We start from the raw sequence: 16,264 nt of genomic DNA, 5'->3' as shown, positions 1-16,264 counted from the left end.
AATCCTTATAACGGGTCTTAGTGGCAAGTGTGCAGATGTTGACACACTGGCAGCACTAAATCCGTAGGTGTTTTTGGCACCTTTAGACAGATTAGCCGTGAGGCTCGGTGGGCGTCACTCCACCGTCATGGGGGCAGGGGCATGGCGAGTATCGAACTCAGGACCTACTGGTTCTGATTCCGATGCTCTAGCTGTTGCGCCACACAGACACCCCAGGTAGGCTTGAACAATCTAAAACACCACACTTTTAACAGCAGGGAACAATTTTAGTTTTTACCTCACATGTGTAAGTAGCATATCTCATAGGGCTTAGATCAGTGGGAGAGTCTATTAAGTTGTAAGACTAGAAAAAAAGATGCTTGTCTATTTAATTACTTTGTGATGGAGCCTAGTGGTGTCAAGGGCGCTCTGAGCATTGAGAAAATGTGTCTCCAGACACTCTGAAAGAATCTGTTGGATTGGGGAGTTTGCTGCCTGCGAGTGATGCACACTTTGCGCCATACTATTCAACGGTTGCCAATCTAGACGTTTCTGTACGCGTGACGCCCATTGCGACGTTGCCTCCTTATCTAAGCAACACATTAATGGACACCGCAGGACAAAAGAAAAGCCTGGAACCGAGTATTGAGATTGTCATCAGCGTTGGCTCGCGAATCCATCTTAGCCCTCCCGGCTGGAAGAAAATCTCCCAAGCATTAGTCACCAACGTAAGCAAAGTGCTCCGTTGACATCAGACATCCGGGAGAAGGCAATCGAAAGGTCAGTTTTTCACTGCAGCTGAACCCCCGACGAGCTTCATAAAGAAACTTGTCAAAGTGTGAGGAAGGAAGAGATGAATTTGTGTTCCTTTCAACCCGTATCATCCTTGACTCTCATGGCACGGAGGTGATAGCATTCAAGACATGGCCTTAAGACGTAAGGATTTGCAGTAAGTGAAGTTGGAATTGCTGTCGTCAGATAAGTATGACCCACCGAACAGAAAGGCTTTGGTATGGTGAGGAAGGTTCTTTTATCAATGCTATCATTTGCAGTAGGGCATTCGTCATATGGAAAAGGGTTTATGCCGGATTTCATCTGAAAGTGAAAACCGAAACACACATCACCTTCAATTCAAATAGGTGTCGAGTAGGAATTCTTTTTCATTTGCTACCAAATCTTAAATAGTGGAACTTTGTCTTACTTTATCTCAAAATGTGATAAATTACACATGAAAGGTTTACTAGGTTAGAGAATTTCTCTGATGAAGTCAGATAAAGTGGCCTGCTTTGTTAATGGGTCACTTGATGAGTAAGATAAGGCATCTAATCAATATAGGTATGTCCAAGACCATAATGCATTCAATTTGATACACAGCATTATCAAACAGCATAGTGTGAGAACAAAGATGAGCTTTTGAATTTGAACTGTTACAAGAATAGCTACCAGAAATGGGGAACAAAATATGTCTTGTTTTTTCTAAATTGTAAGATGCCAAAGCTTATTCTGAAGGAAAGTATTGAGAGTGTTCAGCACCAAGGACAGGCTTAGTTGCTCATGTATTGATAGTGTTCAGCACCATGGACAGGCTTAGTTGCTCGTGTATTGAGAGTTTTCAGTTCCTAAATCGTCTCTATAGATAAATTGCAACAAGTTTTCTAGAAAATTGCCCCATTACAAGAGAGTCAACTACAAGAGATCCAAGGTCTGCAAAGATGGGTGGTGTTGCCGTACTCTGAATAGAAAGGCTGGAGTGAAACAAAATCCTGTGAAAATAGCCAATTAGGGATGAAATAACTTGTGGATACCCGAGATATCTTTAATCCGTACCTCGGTGCACTTGACTGAAAGTCTGCCTGTGACCCAAGAGCGCCAAGTGTACGTCAATACTGTGTTGGAATCCCAGTCTTATGACTTAGTAATTGCCTGGTTGTACCCCTGGGAATGGCAACATGCATTTCCAATTTGGTATAGTTGACCTCCACAGTATTTGGGCACCTCATTGTCATGCCAGCGTTGTCCATTACGGGAATGCTTTGGGAACCAGTATGCATAGCCAGAAGCAATGATTCAAACTATTAACACTGCATGCTGTAGGTATCAATCATCAAATTGTTAGCAAATTTTTTTCTTTATTATTCAGACTGTTACAAATCATGCTGTCATGGATGTAATAAACCCAAAATATCACTTGAATGCACAATGTATGATTATAAATTGTTGTATTTATGATTATAAATTTTATGATTATAAATTGTTGCCCAACATGAAAGTAATGCTGACTTTTATTGGCATGACAGAGAAAAATTACAGCTTGATATTAGTAATAATTTCATGTAACGTTACGTATTACCTGTTGTTTGGATGCTAAAGAAGATTGATAGAGGAAATTTATCAAAACTTGTTTACTGTGGAAAATGACACATCAATTTGAGTCAACTCTTATGTTCCATTGTCAAAAATGTAGCATAACCATTGTGGCATTATGTAATTGTAAATTCTTTCTTTCATTCTTTGAATTCTTTATGTCAAAAATGCCATTAAGGGTAGAATTGAATGTATTAAGAAATTTAATTTGTCTGATTACCATTAATGGTGTGTAATAAGACTTAGCCAACCAATCACCGGTCATAAAAAAATAAACCTGTCCAAAATTTTCAGATGACAAGATACATTAATGTAGTACATTTAAGCATGCATGTTAGAATGTCCTGATACATAGAAGTCCTGATACATGTGCACAAAAATGTATGGACTGCCATATCTTGATAGTGGCAGTGCCTTCAATTTACATTGTAGAGAGCCTAGATCTAGTGGGCTGTTCCTAAAAATCATGAAATTAAAGTTTCGTACAACTAACAGTTAACGTTTTCACAGACATCATTGATTCTACAGGTTCTTTATACTTGAAAGATGAGTCAATTTCATAGATGGGGTACTTAAGAATATGTGAAACAAAAGCCCCATGTGAATCATCCATGAGCAAATTTGACGAAAGTTTACAATATATATTCATACAGGATGTCATATGGGAATAGAGAAGTTTCAGGCTTAAGGGTGGATATTTACATGTAAATGATGTTTCCAACCTCTGGGTAAAAGGACTAGATATTGATCCGCTGTAATTACTTCCATGGAATATGGAGTTAATGATTTTAGTGTGCCTGTGTACATGTGTCTGTCTGTCTGTGAGTTTGTGTTTCCAAATATTTGAGATTAGCAAAAGTTTAAAACATCTATATGAAATGTAATAATATCTGGCATGTGGATTGGTTTTGGAAGGCAATGGTCAAGGCCAGTTTTGTGCCCCCTGGTGTGTGACCTTGGTACTGCAGCAGTTTTTATATCTTTCATCCTAAACATTCTATGGTCTTGATATTTTGCTGATAGTTTTCAATGTAAGGAAAAAGTTGGATATGTTTGGGCCCCTTAGTATATAGCAGCTTGTTAATTAGGTCCCCTGAGAAACAAAATAGACTAAACGAATAATCACATAAGTCCAGCCGGAGCGCCACAATATGATTTGAACAGTGAACAAGGATTCTGTGAAGCTCTTTTCCAAAGCAGATAAACCCTTACAATAGCATATCAGACTGGCTGGAGCCGCTGAAATCTTGATAGCATTTCCAGTATGACTCCTGGTATTGTATTGATTTCTTAAATGTCTTATGGTCATCGCCACCATTTGTCAGTTGCCCTTCCATGTTAAGATAAGGAACACGCATATTCTTAACATGGCATCGGGTCATGCAATGTGACATTACACATACCATACAAATGTATAAGGCTGGCCAAGCATTTCTAGCATACCAGAAATTTAATGCAATGGCTGGCTGGTCGCTTTCTGTGAGGTGAGACCCATAAATTCTACGAGATACAGAAAGTAAAGGAGATTTCACATTTAATGCTAGTTCACCTTTATCCCTGGGGAATCCTTTATCTGTTAGTTTAGAAACACAATATTTACTGGTCAATGGAGGGTGATTTTTAACATTTTCAAAATATTCCAGTGTGAAAATATTGTCAACTTGATATGCCTGTTTTTAAAACAACGGAATCCGATATAGGTTACCCCACGGATAAAGGTACACTAGCATTGCACTGCTTTAAGTTACCTTTGTCTTGCTGCCTATCCTTAATGGCATGAAAAGATGTCATATACAAATATTGGATAAAAAGGCTGTAGTTTGGCTCATCAAACTCAAAGGCCCTTTTTACTCAAGATATGGTTCAAATAGTTTCCAACACAGGGACTGCTAATCTTAAGATCTTGTCGGAGAATTATTTTCATGCAGACTGCATCTACAGGATGCCGCAGAGACATTTTCTTAACACAATCGTCTGAAAAACTATTACTGTAGCAAATTTCTAACCTCGTAACAAGAAGAAAAGGATCTATGGAAACTCATTCAATTCCTACATCAAGAACATGCTTGCTCGCACAAATATATTGAATCTTAGGGGGACGTGAAAATTGGCTCAAAACCATTACTTCTACATTATCGAATTCCCAATCCAGGAGTAATCCAATAATATAAATACATGTAATAAAATTTTGATGAGAATGTACACAACTAAATGATATAAAGTTTAGAATGCAATCACAGGGTGTAAAAGCTTCAATTGACAAGAGCTTGCATCCCTATAGACACGGATATGTGATTGTTGTATACCCAGGAGGGATTGTAATAAATGTATTTGAGTGAAAGAGCCTGACTTGATAATCAAATCATTAGATTCTAAGGCACAGTGTTTTATCAAGACGAAGCGGGCAATCATATGCCTCCGGGTATCAAAGATATTTGGTTATGTACCAGCACGCCTCTTATAATACGTTACCCCTAAGGTCTGGCTGTAAAGCAACAGGGGATCTCGAAAAGAATTGTTATATTAATATGACAATCAGGGTTGTAGCCAGCCTGAAATCATTTTCTGTCCCCCCAATTTTGAATCCTATCGAGCGCCCTAGGCACAAAACATTGCACCTTCCTAGGATAGTCCGGGTGAGTGCTCCCCTGGAAAATTTTGAAATCAAGACCCTCTGAAACACAATTTCCTGCATTTTGAGGTGTAAACTTTGCTAGTAGACTAAGCTGTTCAATGGCATCTGTTTTGGGGGAAAATTACACAAGGGTCACCGTGACAGTTTTATCATATCTTAAGTTTACATATTGATGTTTGTCTGTCACAGAGGGCAGAATGGGCAAAACAAAATTTTTTTCCGTCCCAAGCAGCAAAATTCCGTCAAAGGACGGGTGCTGGTTATTACCCAGTGATGAATACTGTACGTTTACCCAACTGTATTCACTTCTCCAGTACTGTTATGAAATGCATACAATATCATCGTGGTATCAGTTTTCTTACAAAAAAAAAACATGTATATGCTACTGTCACTACAATGGCCTGATAGTGAAAACAAAGTGAAAGATATCACATGTCATTAAGTACTGGGTATTGGGATATAAGTACTTGGCTTTGACTTTGACTCTGCGATTAATTATTCATCCTTTGCTGTATTCATTTCCGAATGATTTGTTATCCCTTCTTTTGTGAGTACATAAAGCTGGCAATATGAGTGTACTGCACATACAAGTGTTACATGTAATACCATTTATGTCATACCTGTGACACGAAAATGTTCGATACGGGTGTTCCGGACCGGGCCATAACTTCCGTATCGCACAGGTTCGAAAAGGGTATCACACGGGCTCCATTCAAATAAATCGTACTGTTTCAAGCGGGCCGAGTGTGGCGCCATCGAAAGTTCGAATACCTGATTCGGACGTTAGAACATTGCTGTTGCAACACTTTTTGTTCCAGGGTACCAAATTTGTTCAACTTCTGGCGCATTTCGCATCAAAACAGGGGTTTTCTTAGGTGGGTATGACATAATTAAAATACAACACGGTGCATTCCGCATCACCCGCGGTCCCAGCCCTCCCGCGGGTCAGACCTGCAGTCAGGCTGGTACTTCGGGTGATACGGAATACACTGTGTTATATTCTATATGTAACTATCATACTGGTAGAAAAAACAAAAATTGTATCTTCGGTATGCCTTCATATGGACAAATGATAATCGTCATTCGGGCGTGCTGGTTGCACAGATGGACATGACTCTCTTCCTTGGAGTCTATCCTTCCCTATCCTCCATAGCCTTGGGCAGTTCTTGGACAAATGCAAAGTACAATTTCCAAACAATTAACATTGCAAAGTGTTAAGTTTACAACTGTGTAGTATCAAAATGACCATTAGGAGATATATAAGTGCACTTACAGTAATTCATACTGAGTGCAATAATTAAGCATTCTGCCAACTTTTCCTAACTAACTTTGCCTTTTAACACTTATTTTGGCAGATTGGCTACAATTTAAAGCACTACAGTATGAAGTGATTGAATTTAATGTTCCTACTATATCATTTTGTGACTATTCAATCATTTAAAATTCTTAGATCAACAGATGTTGATGCAGTTGTTGATCCTTAGTTGTTACCTTTTGCAGATCAATGAATAACTGTATGCATCATATGATCACTGTGACAAAAGATTGTTACTAGAATTACTGACTCTTATTACCATGAAACTGTGTTGTCATATTGTACCCTGTGAAGGAAAGCTTAATATGTATTACTAATATGATACTGTTACAGAAAACTAACAGTTTTTGTTTGGTGTGTTCTCATTCTCACTCACTCACTCACTTTCCAGTTTAGCGTCCATTGTTCCCTGCCTTGCAATTATACGGCCAGGCAGAATTTAATATTCTGGGGACAAAATGTCCCTTTTTTGGAACTTGAGATCTCTCAGCTTCAACATAGCACAGATAAAGTGTCAGATCATCAATTATCGGTGGGGAGATATGCCTCCCAGTAATGTTTTATCCCCTGCATATGGTGTGTCAGTTACACGGACTGTTACGACGTATGGACGCAGTGCTATTAGGCAACTAGCCAACACTGAATCAGGAGCTGGGTATACTTTGTCATGTAGACTAAGCCGATATGCCAAGCGCTTGTCCACAGGCTGTCATATTCTGTGTTCAAAGGGAACATCAATGTCAATTATATTGGTGATCGGACAGAACAGGCTTGATGTGTTAATCTAGATGAATAGCTAGCTACAGATAACGTCAGTTCGCCTTTATCCGCGGGGTAACCTATATCCGTTGTGTTGCTAAACAGGGTTTCCGGGGATATCAAGTCGATGGACAGTAGGTAGTTTCAAAATATAGTACTATTTTCAAAATATTACAATTTGAAACCATTATCTGTCAGCTTGATATGCCTCAATACATTGTTCTTAAAAAAGAACGGATAAAGGTTACCCTTACGGATAAAGGTGAACTAGCGTTACATGGATGTAGGTGCCAATGACAATCAGCAGACAAGTCCAGAAGCTTACACAATAGGGGTGGGTACCAGTACAGGAAATTCAGGTCCAGGTCCGGTTCAGGTCCAGAGGATCAGGTCCAGGTCGAGACCTGAACCTGGACCTGTTTCAGTATGGAAAAACTTGTGAATGGACCATACTCAAAAGAATGGGCCTATTTCGCTACAAAGAAATCTATTTGATGGAGTATTCAACTCCCATTGCCGCTTTAATTAAAATCCTACAAGGCCAGCTGCCTCTGTACGATTGACTGTAAAACTTGGTAGAAATTACTATAGACTCTACTCTACTTTGCCCGTTATTTTCTTCGACTGGTAAGAACCAAAACATGTGAATGCTGATCATATAATCTGTTAATTTTCAAATTTTTTCAGGTCCGGTTTTCTGGACCGATCTAATAAGAAAAAAACGTTTTTTTACACCGCTATTACACAATGATGGCATTATATAACAACTCTTGTATTGTAATTTCAGGCCTTATGTCTCAACTTCTCTTTGCTCCCTCTTGCTTAAACAGTATAAATCTGGTGCATGGACACACCCTTAGCACTGTGGAGGGTAAAGAATATTGATGTTGTAGCATACTAAGTATTTTTTCTGGTTAAAATTAAATTGTGATCATTCAAACAATTCCTTATCAACACAACACAGTTACGAGATACACATTTAATTATTCCAAACCAGGTGCCAGTCTGTCTGCCTTTCCTATACCTACAGCTGTTTAACATAGACTTCAGATATTGGAAAAGGAACGAAACGTTAAAAATCGTTTTTCTCCGTGTTCCCTTGAGTGACAGAAGTCCGCTGGTCTTCTGAAATCCCTAATTCGTTTCTTGGCAGTGGAAAATTGGGTTTTCGAAGTCTGGTCCTTCATGTGAATGGTTCCAGCAATCTGTCATGGTGACTGTGATGTTGAAATTGTGCTGTCTAAAGTTACACTCAAAGTCTCAAAGTCTCACACTCTGTCATTGGCACTCTGACAACTTGAGTTGTGATAAATATAGAATACAACACGGTGTATTCTGTATCAGCCGAGGTACCAGCCCGACCGTGGTCGGATCGCCGGAGGGCGATCCAACCTGTGGGAGGGCTGTGACCGAGGGTGATGCAGAATACACCGTGTTGTATTTTATCTATGTCATACCCACCTGAGAAAACACATGCGACATGTGACAGAAGTTGAGAAAAGTTAGTGCTCCCAGACAAAAATTGTTACGACAGCATTGTTTCGATGGCCAAATCAGGTACATGTATTTCATTCGCGCCGCATTTTGATCGCGCCGCACTCGGCATGCAAAGAGTATGTTTGAAATATTCGATGGAAGCTGGTGTGATAAAACTTCAAAGCCTGTGTTTTATCACCCAGTCCGAAACACCTGTATCAAACTTTATCGCGGCCCAGTTCATGTGTAACAAATATAACACTTGTATACATGTATAGGCTTATATAAAGGGTTGTCATGACTCTATTGCCACTAGCATGGTGTAAAACTGCTTCTGTGTCCATGTTATGAACCTTGCATTAAAAACAAACAAAAAATTCTGACAGGCTATTCTTTTGAAGCTTGTAGGATTGGAGGCTCAGTCCAATGCAATAACCACGGCCCAAACATGCACATGTTCTGACAAGATACAAATGAATGGCATGACTCACGAGGAAGTCCTATCAGCATCCTGTTGATTGGACAAAGAGAAACTTGCTTGAAACAAATGGGAGGATGGCAGAAGCTAGACAAGCTCACAATCATACATTCTGGGGGCCCCATTTACAGGTTTTAGAAGTAATTTTGCAAGAAAGACCTTTGGGGTAGTGAATCCATTAACCAAATGGATGTGATGGCTGGTATCTAAAGTCACTTTAGAGAGATTACTATAATTATTGTGAGCCAACTGATTGCAGCAGTGGTCATTTGGGACAGTGGCCTACCCAGAACAATTACATACAGACTACGTCGATAATAGGCTAAAGGATGGTCTAGAAAGTAGCACATAATGGTAGAGTAGTGAACATTGAAAAAGGCTAAATGTATTGTGACAGAGGTTTGACCTTCTTGGCACTCACAAGCCAACATATAGGCTTAGAGAATTTGTTCATGGTCAAAAAGAAAAGACTTTCCTTTCACCACTCACATGACTCTCACAATCTTTCAGGGCTAGCAAAATGAACGACCTGTTTCGTTTCCTGCACTTTAAAGATTTGCAGCTTTCAAATCAAATCGAATCAAACTTTATTTAATCGAACTTGGCAGTCGAAAAATTTTGACTGAATTGTGCCGATTTTACAAATAGAAATTCCAACAAGTCAATACTGCAAATTCACTGGCAATTAAAATCAATTAATACATTTTTTAAAGCCATTTCATGTGTCAGTTAAAATCTCTTCACGACACAACACAACAACATCAAAACTACATGTATACATTAAGGCAACGCGAATGGTATTGCACATAGTGATATTGGTCTCAGACTAAATCTACTACTTACTTTGTAAGTCTCACAGTCATAGCCATCATTTAAAAGGTCTCAAAATAGAAAGAGTTGCTTACATGATGTGACAGGTAGAAGTCCATTCTCAGATATGCCTCTTAGGTGTGATCATATTCTCATTTTGACATTAAACATCCTGTTTTTCAAAAGTTGAAAGGATTTGGTATCAACTACCGGAGATTACTGACTTAAGAGGATCTGCAAGTTGTTAATGGATTCTGTCAAACTGGTACTAGTAGGAGCTTAATATGACAGAACATGCGTCTATTGATTATCCATATCATGTTCAGGTGTATTAAACTTTAAAGTCTAGCCCTTGGAGTGTTTTCCAGGATTGCCCGGAGTAATATGCATAATGCTTGCATGGCTACAGTGCATATGTCAGGTTGCGTTAGTTCATTATGGACGTTGATATGGTACACATGAAATACACTTTAAGCCAAATCTCTGGTTTGTATGCTGTCTGGAAAGAAGAAATACCATAGGGATCACATCTTTGTACAGTCAGTGGACAGTCTAGTCTCCCCTTTGCTATCAAAGATCTGTTAAGACCTGGAACTTTGTCTTGTAGCCACTAAAATGAGTCAAATTACATCATTTTTCAGCAGAACCCTTTGAGATGAATTGATAATTAGTCATGTTCGTGAACATGAGAGTTGTCTATACAGCCACTGTTCATAGCAGTGACGATTGCGGCTTAGGGTTTACTGATAGAAATCATACCAAAATACCAAAATATTACAGTGATAGTGCAAAAGTTGTATGAACTGTTGACCACTGAAAGCACTTTCAAACTGCCCTTTTTGATGATCACAGACTGTCTGCATTTTTCTCTCAGATGTTTTTCTACCGTTAGGCTTAGTTTTACAGCCCTGATTCAACTTGTGGCAATCTGTACCAGTGCTATTGTTTTCATGGTACATTCATCATGATTGTTATCGATTTGTAGAAAACTGACGGCAACCGTCCTAGTGTGATAAGTCCTACATTATCTTATCACCGTCCCCCAGATTGTCACGGCGAGTCGCCGCTCGGAGCTGCGGCTCTTCCTGCCAGTCACAGGGAAAACCTTTCACCATCTTGGCTGACCTCCAAAATCTCACCATTCATATGCTACACCCTATCGACCTCTCCTTACAATTTCATACCTCCTTTCTATTTGTCCGTGTCTCCAAAAACATAAAGAGGGACGCTCGGTAGACACTCACTTTTTTGTAAAATGCTTTGCATCCTTGCATGGCTATCCATCCAAAACACTGTGTTACTCTCACAACAAAATATGTACATGGAAAACGCAAAATGTTTTACGAACTGGAAAATCTATAGCTCTTTAAACACAGCATGCGTGCATTTTCAGTAGTCTCAAGACGTATGTAGCAATAGTGCAGTAATTTAAAACTTTAGTGTTTCAGTGTACTGGAACAGCTATTTTCCCCCCCATCACATGCTTCAATAAAAGTGACATTAGAATGATGTACCATAAACACTTACTGCACATTCCCGATAAAAGTTTTTTTATTGGGTGAATAGTTGGAATCCCCCCAAGTGCATGTCAGTGGCTTGCTTATTGATGTATACCGTATGGGCTGCTAACAGTCTAAGATAAGGAATCTCAGGTCAAATTTAAGGCCAATGACTGCAGTGTTGATCGTGTGTCCAAGAGGCCCTTCTGAACTCGGGGATTTTCTGAAGTCGAGATCGAGTAGCGATCGATATCTCATGACCTGGTGTGCATGTAGGTGGCTTTACCCTACATGTAAGGGAATTTTCAGTAACTTGGCATAACAGTAGGTTGAGAAACTTGTTACTGCTTTAAATATTTATCAAAAGATATCAAATCTTTAAAGCTTTGAAGCTAAGATTGGGGTTTGGTTGTTCTATCTTTTCAGTCGGACCTTCCAACATCTGTTTCACCGTGCATTTTTAACAGGAGGTCAGTGTTGGAAGAGGACTTTTTCAAGAGAAGCACAGCAAAACAAGTCTCTATAAATTCCTCCAATGATCAGCCTGGACTGCAGTCAAAACAGAAAAAATGGCCAGGGACTGTTGCTCTACTTAGCATTAATTGGGGCAGTGCCTTAGGGCATCATTAGCATGAGTGACGAGTAGGAGGCTATTACCGTAAACCGCCCTGTGGCAGTGTTGTGACGACAGTAGCTAGGCGAGATGGGCGGGGGGACAGCAGTCAATAGACGGTCACAACTGTGACCGGTTGTGTATTCAGCAGCGCTTCTTGCTGACACTTTCGCAGTGGATGAAGTGGTGGGAGACCATGGGACAGTAAGGTAACCAACAGGAGGATTTAAAATTTGTGTGCTTATTCGTTTAACCCTATTCAGACCGGGCTTTTTTGGTCATCCCTGGACCGGGGGGGGGGCTTTTGAGGCCCTCCACTTCTAAGTCCTATAACTCTAAAACGACGTGCCCTAGGGTCACCAAATTTTCAGGACATAATTTCGACATAATATCTGACAAGTATATGACGTTTGACGTTACGTTGACGTAAGATAACGTAATTATGACGTCATCAATTTGATTACATTGGCCAAACCCATGAAAAATGGGTATTCTCAGAAAACTTCAAGTTATGCTACAAAAATGTAACAACAAGTGCAGATAACAGAATAATAATGTTTATTACGACTTGCGTTGCCAATAGCAACATCAATGACGTCAATATGACGTCATAAAATGACGTCATGCACATCTAAGATATGAGTTGGGCTCCGCCATATTATATCCACCACCTTGAATTTTTAAAAATACTTTTTTTGCAACAAATAATCACAAAGGGCAATGGAAATAGACTAAATTCATTCATTTAGATGGTTTTTGATGAAAAAATACCAGGTAGTTACAAATTTTAACGGATAATTAGCTTGTTATTCTTGATCTGGCCATTCGGTCCGCCATCTTGGATTTTGGGCTGATGACGTCATCAAATTAGCATAATTTATGCATATATAATTATAAAAGATATGCTGAATAATATAAAATTTTATTTATGTAACAAAATCGCAGTAATATAGCAAATAAATGTGAAAAATACATAGTTAAAACCAAAAATAGTGATTTTTGGCAAAACTGCCTGTCAACAAACGGTTGCCATGGCAACAAGAAAAAATTGAAAATTTGTCAAACTTCTTAAAATTGTTGCCAACAATATTTTAGGAAAACTCATCAAATTTGGTGGCTCTAGCGTAAGCCGTTCTGGCGTTATAGGACATCGAAGTTAGCGCGGGCCTCAAAAGCCCCCCCCCCCGGTCTGAATAGGGTTAACTTGTTTACCTGCTGACAGTTGATGTCCTTGCAGGAAGTATGTAAGACTATTGGCATTTGTGATAAATTTTATTTACTGGAACGAGCATTTAACCTGAGTCAATTGTACCTTTTGCATTCTGAATTTTCTTTTAATTTTTTGATCTGGAGGTACATGTACGTGCTACATATTGTCAAATGTAGTGAAAAGTTATTGGTAAAATGGCATCTCCCAGTGTTACTTTTAATACGGATGTTGTACGATACATTTGTGTGAAAGTTGAATTTTTTATTAGGACTTACGTTTTGTAAATGTTACCATAAGAATTAACTTTCAAAATAGACACCAATGCTTTGAACAAAAGAGCTCATTCTTGCTTTAAGGTGAAACATTCTAGCAGGTTGAATGTACACAATGTACATTATTTGTACTGTCACTGGGTTCATTATACCCAGACGAGTGCCTTTACATGCACCACACCCTGAGGCAATCAACTATGCTGACACCATAACAACAGGTGTCCCAGTGATACTGGAAATACAAATAAAGCTTGTGTGTGTGTGTGATTATATCTCTTGCAGTCTGGTAAACCATCAAAGGAAATAGGCCACTGGTGCCCTAACACGACAATGAAGTCTTGAAAACGAAAAGTATCAAATACTTATAGTAGAATACAGGATAATTCTTGATGTTGCATAGTACCGTAATATCATGTATCCATTGACTATTCTTAAAATTTGTTGTGACATGTACTTAATACAGTGGGTATATGTATACTATAAAGGTCCTCATTCATTGAATATGCTATATTATCTGCATAGCCTGTATATATAAGTGCCCTTTTGTGTAATACACCATGCGTCAATCAGCATTAGCTGGTTATATTACACCAAACACCTTGCCACTCCTTTAGAATGTACCTCGATATGCTTTGTAATACAGAGCTTTTGGTAGATTTTGGGACAACTAACTTATTTGCTGATGTAAGTCTTTCTTTTCTCTTTACAGACAAAGAACTTGTGAAAAGAGGGCAGCTACTGGAGCCAAGATCATGGATGGATCTTTATTTTGAGAGAAGAGTACATTAGCATAAACTATTAACCATGGCAAATACAACAATAGCATCGTTCTTGAACCAGACCACGGCATCGCCTGAAACTTGTGTTAATGTCGCCAACTATTTTTGCTCGGACAAGGGTATCATCCTTCCCATATTTGTCGAAGCAACATGGCCTATCGCACTACGAGCCTTTCTGTACCTTTTCGCGATGCTGTACTGCTTCATGGGAGTGGCGATCATTGCCGATGTCTTCATGTGTTCCATCGAGGTCATTACCAGCAAGACAAAGACGATTAGTATCGTCAAGCCGGGAACGGACATCGTAGAGGAGGTCGAAGTCAGGATATGGAACGACACCGTCGCGAACTTGACTCTCATGGCTCTTGGCTCCAGCGCGCCGGAGATCCTGCTATCCATAGTCGGGATCATAAAAACCGGGTTCAAATCCGAGGAGCTCGGACCTAGCACCATCGTCGGCTCCGCTGCCTTCAACTTGTTAATCATCACGGGGGTGTGCGTCTCCGCGATTCCCGCGGGCGAGGTCCGCAAGATCAAGGCGGTCAAGGTGTTTGCGGTCACAGCTTTCTTCTCCATATTTGCGTACGCGTGGTTGTACATCGTGCTGGTGCTGAACACCAAGGATGTGATGGACCTGTGGGAAGCCATCGTGACCTTCATGTTCTTCCCCATCCTGGTCATCCTGGCTTACATCGCCGACAAGGACTACTGCTCCAGGAGGGTGGATGTGGAGAAGGAAACTGACCACTTAGAACTTGGTAAGTGTCATGAGCCATCTTACAATGTTGTTATCCCATATTGGGATGGCCTCTTCATTTGCTACTTCAAGAAAGCATGTAATCAAAGCCCTGTATCCAAAAATTTCAATGTAATTGCTGCAGAGTCTCTTCATCCTTTTCTGCAAATATTTGCGCGGGAGGGCAAACTTTGGACTTGGCAGCTTTAATAGGTTTGAATACAATGTTAGGTACTGTAAGAATAATATAAAAATATGAAAACTTTCAGAAAGGCATAGTTGAATTCTAGAAGGTCTTGGTATAGCTGCTTTTTGTGCATAAGATATGAGCAGATTCTAAAAGATGATAACTTATCTTTCAATTGAGCTTTGAATTGTTGGCAGTCATTCCTCTTCTTTTCTCACACTTTTGAATTTTCAGAAAGCAAAAAGTTGAATTAGCAGTCAGGAAAAATACGGCTTGGGTCATTGTAAGGCATTCTGCAAATACAAGTATTCACAGATAAATGAAAATCGTCAGATGTCTTTTCAACATTCTTGATTTAAGTTCACAAAGTGCTTTGTTCCCTGAAAACTTCCCTTGTAATGTGGACGTCTGAGAAAAATTTAAGCCTTGGCACCCTTAAAATGCAAAGTTAAGACAAAATTTGCATGATTGCTTACCTCAGCCCGTGACATCCAGAGAATGATGCGTCATTTATAGGCTGAACCCAGAGAAAAGTTATTTGACATTTACTTTACTAGTGAACCAGAAAATTGCCTATAGGACCCAGGGGGCAAACTATTTAAGTTGATTGTGAGGAGTAAATATCAATACGTAGAATTATAAGGTAGGGGAATATTTGAATGATTGTTCATTCATTTTGACATTTGTTCGCAGACTGCAAATATAGGTGATCTTAAAATGATAATCTAAGTAATCAAAAAATAATAAGGGGCGCACGTAACACAAATGTGATAATTGAATGTATTTCCAAGTATGAAATTGAATAGAATAGATAAGATTATTCATGCTTTCATAGCTTAAACTCATTTCCGTACGTAGCAAGAAGACAAATTTAGGAATCACCAACGTGCTAATGATGGCATCATTTCTGCAATTAGCCGACAAGCACCGAATGTTAAATGGATTCATTTGTGAACACAGCACCGCTGTCGGGCTGCTTCAACAGAGAAATAAACCATTTTGCAGCATGTCTTCAGTTCAGCCTAGAACGCCACCTTAGGGTGGTGTAAAACTAATGCTCCTTGTAAGTGGAACGGGGAGGCCAAGGAAGCCCTATTCTTCACTGTTTCCCCTTGTCTAGGATGCTGATTGCAAACCTAATGCAGTAATTTC

General features: G+C 39.4%; 1 protein-coding gene across 9 annotated transcripts in view; it reads left to right on the top strand.

Annotated features, from left to right (window-relative positions):
• Positions 1–16,264, top strand: part of LOC118429163 (sodium/calcium exchanger 3-like) — a 64,837-nt gene that overhangs the window by 14,809 nt on the left and 33,764 nt on the right. For 3 of the 9 annotated variants that reach the window (XM_035839607.1, XM_035839606.1, XM_035839605.1), the window contains exons 1-2: positions 12,021–12,137; positions 14,120–14,947. In XM_035839607.1, coding sequence (XP_035695500.1) covers positions 14,215–14,947 — 733 coding nt within the window. In that variant the 5' untranslated portion in view covers positions 12,021–12,137; positions 14,120–14,214. Of the gene's footprint in view, positions 1–12,019; positions 12,138–14,119; positions 14,948–16,264 lie in introns of those variants that run through there. The other 6 variants (XM_035839601.1, XM_035839602.1, XM_035839604.1 and 3 more) reach the window with 3 other exon arrangements.

Source organism: Branchiostoma floridae, chromosome 13, assembly GCF_000003815.2.
Source record: "Branchiostoma floridae strain S238N-H82 chromosome 13, Bfl_VNyyK, whole genome shotgun sequence".
NCBI classification, from domain to species: Eukaryota; Metazoa; Chordata; class Leptocardii; order Amphioxiformes; family Branchiostomatidae; genus Branchiostoma; species Branchiostoma floridae.
This window is presented reverse-complemented; position numbering and strand designations above follow the sequence as displayed.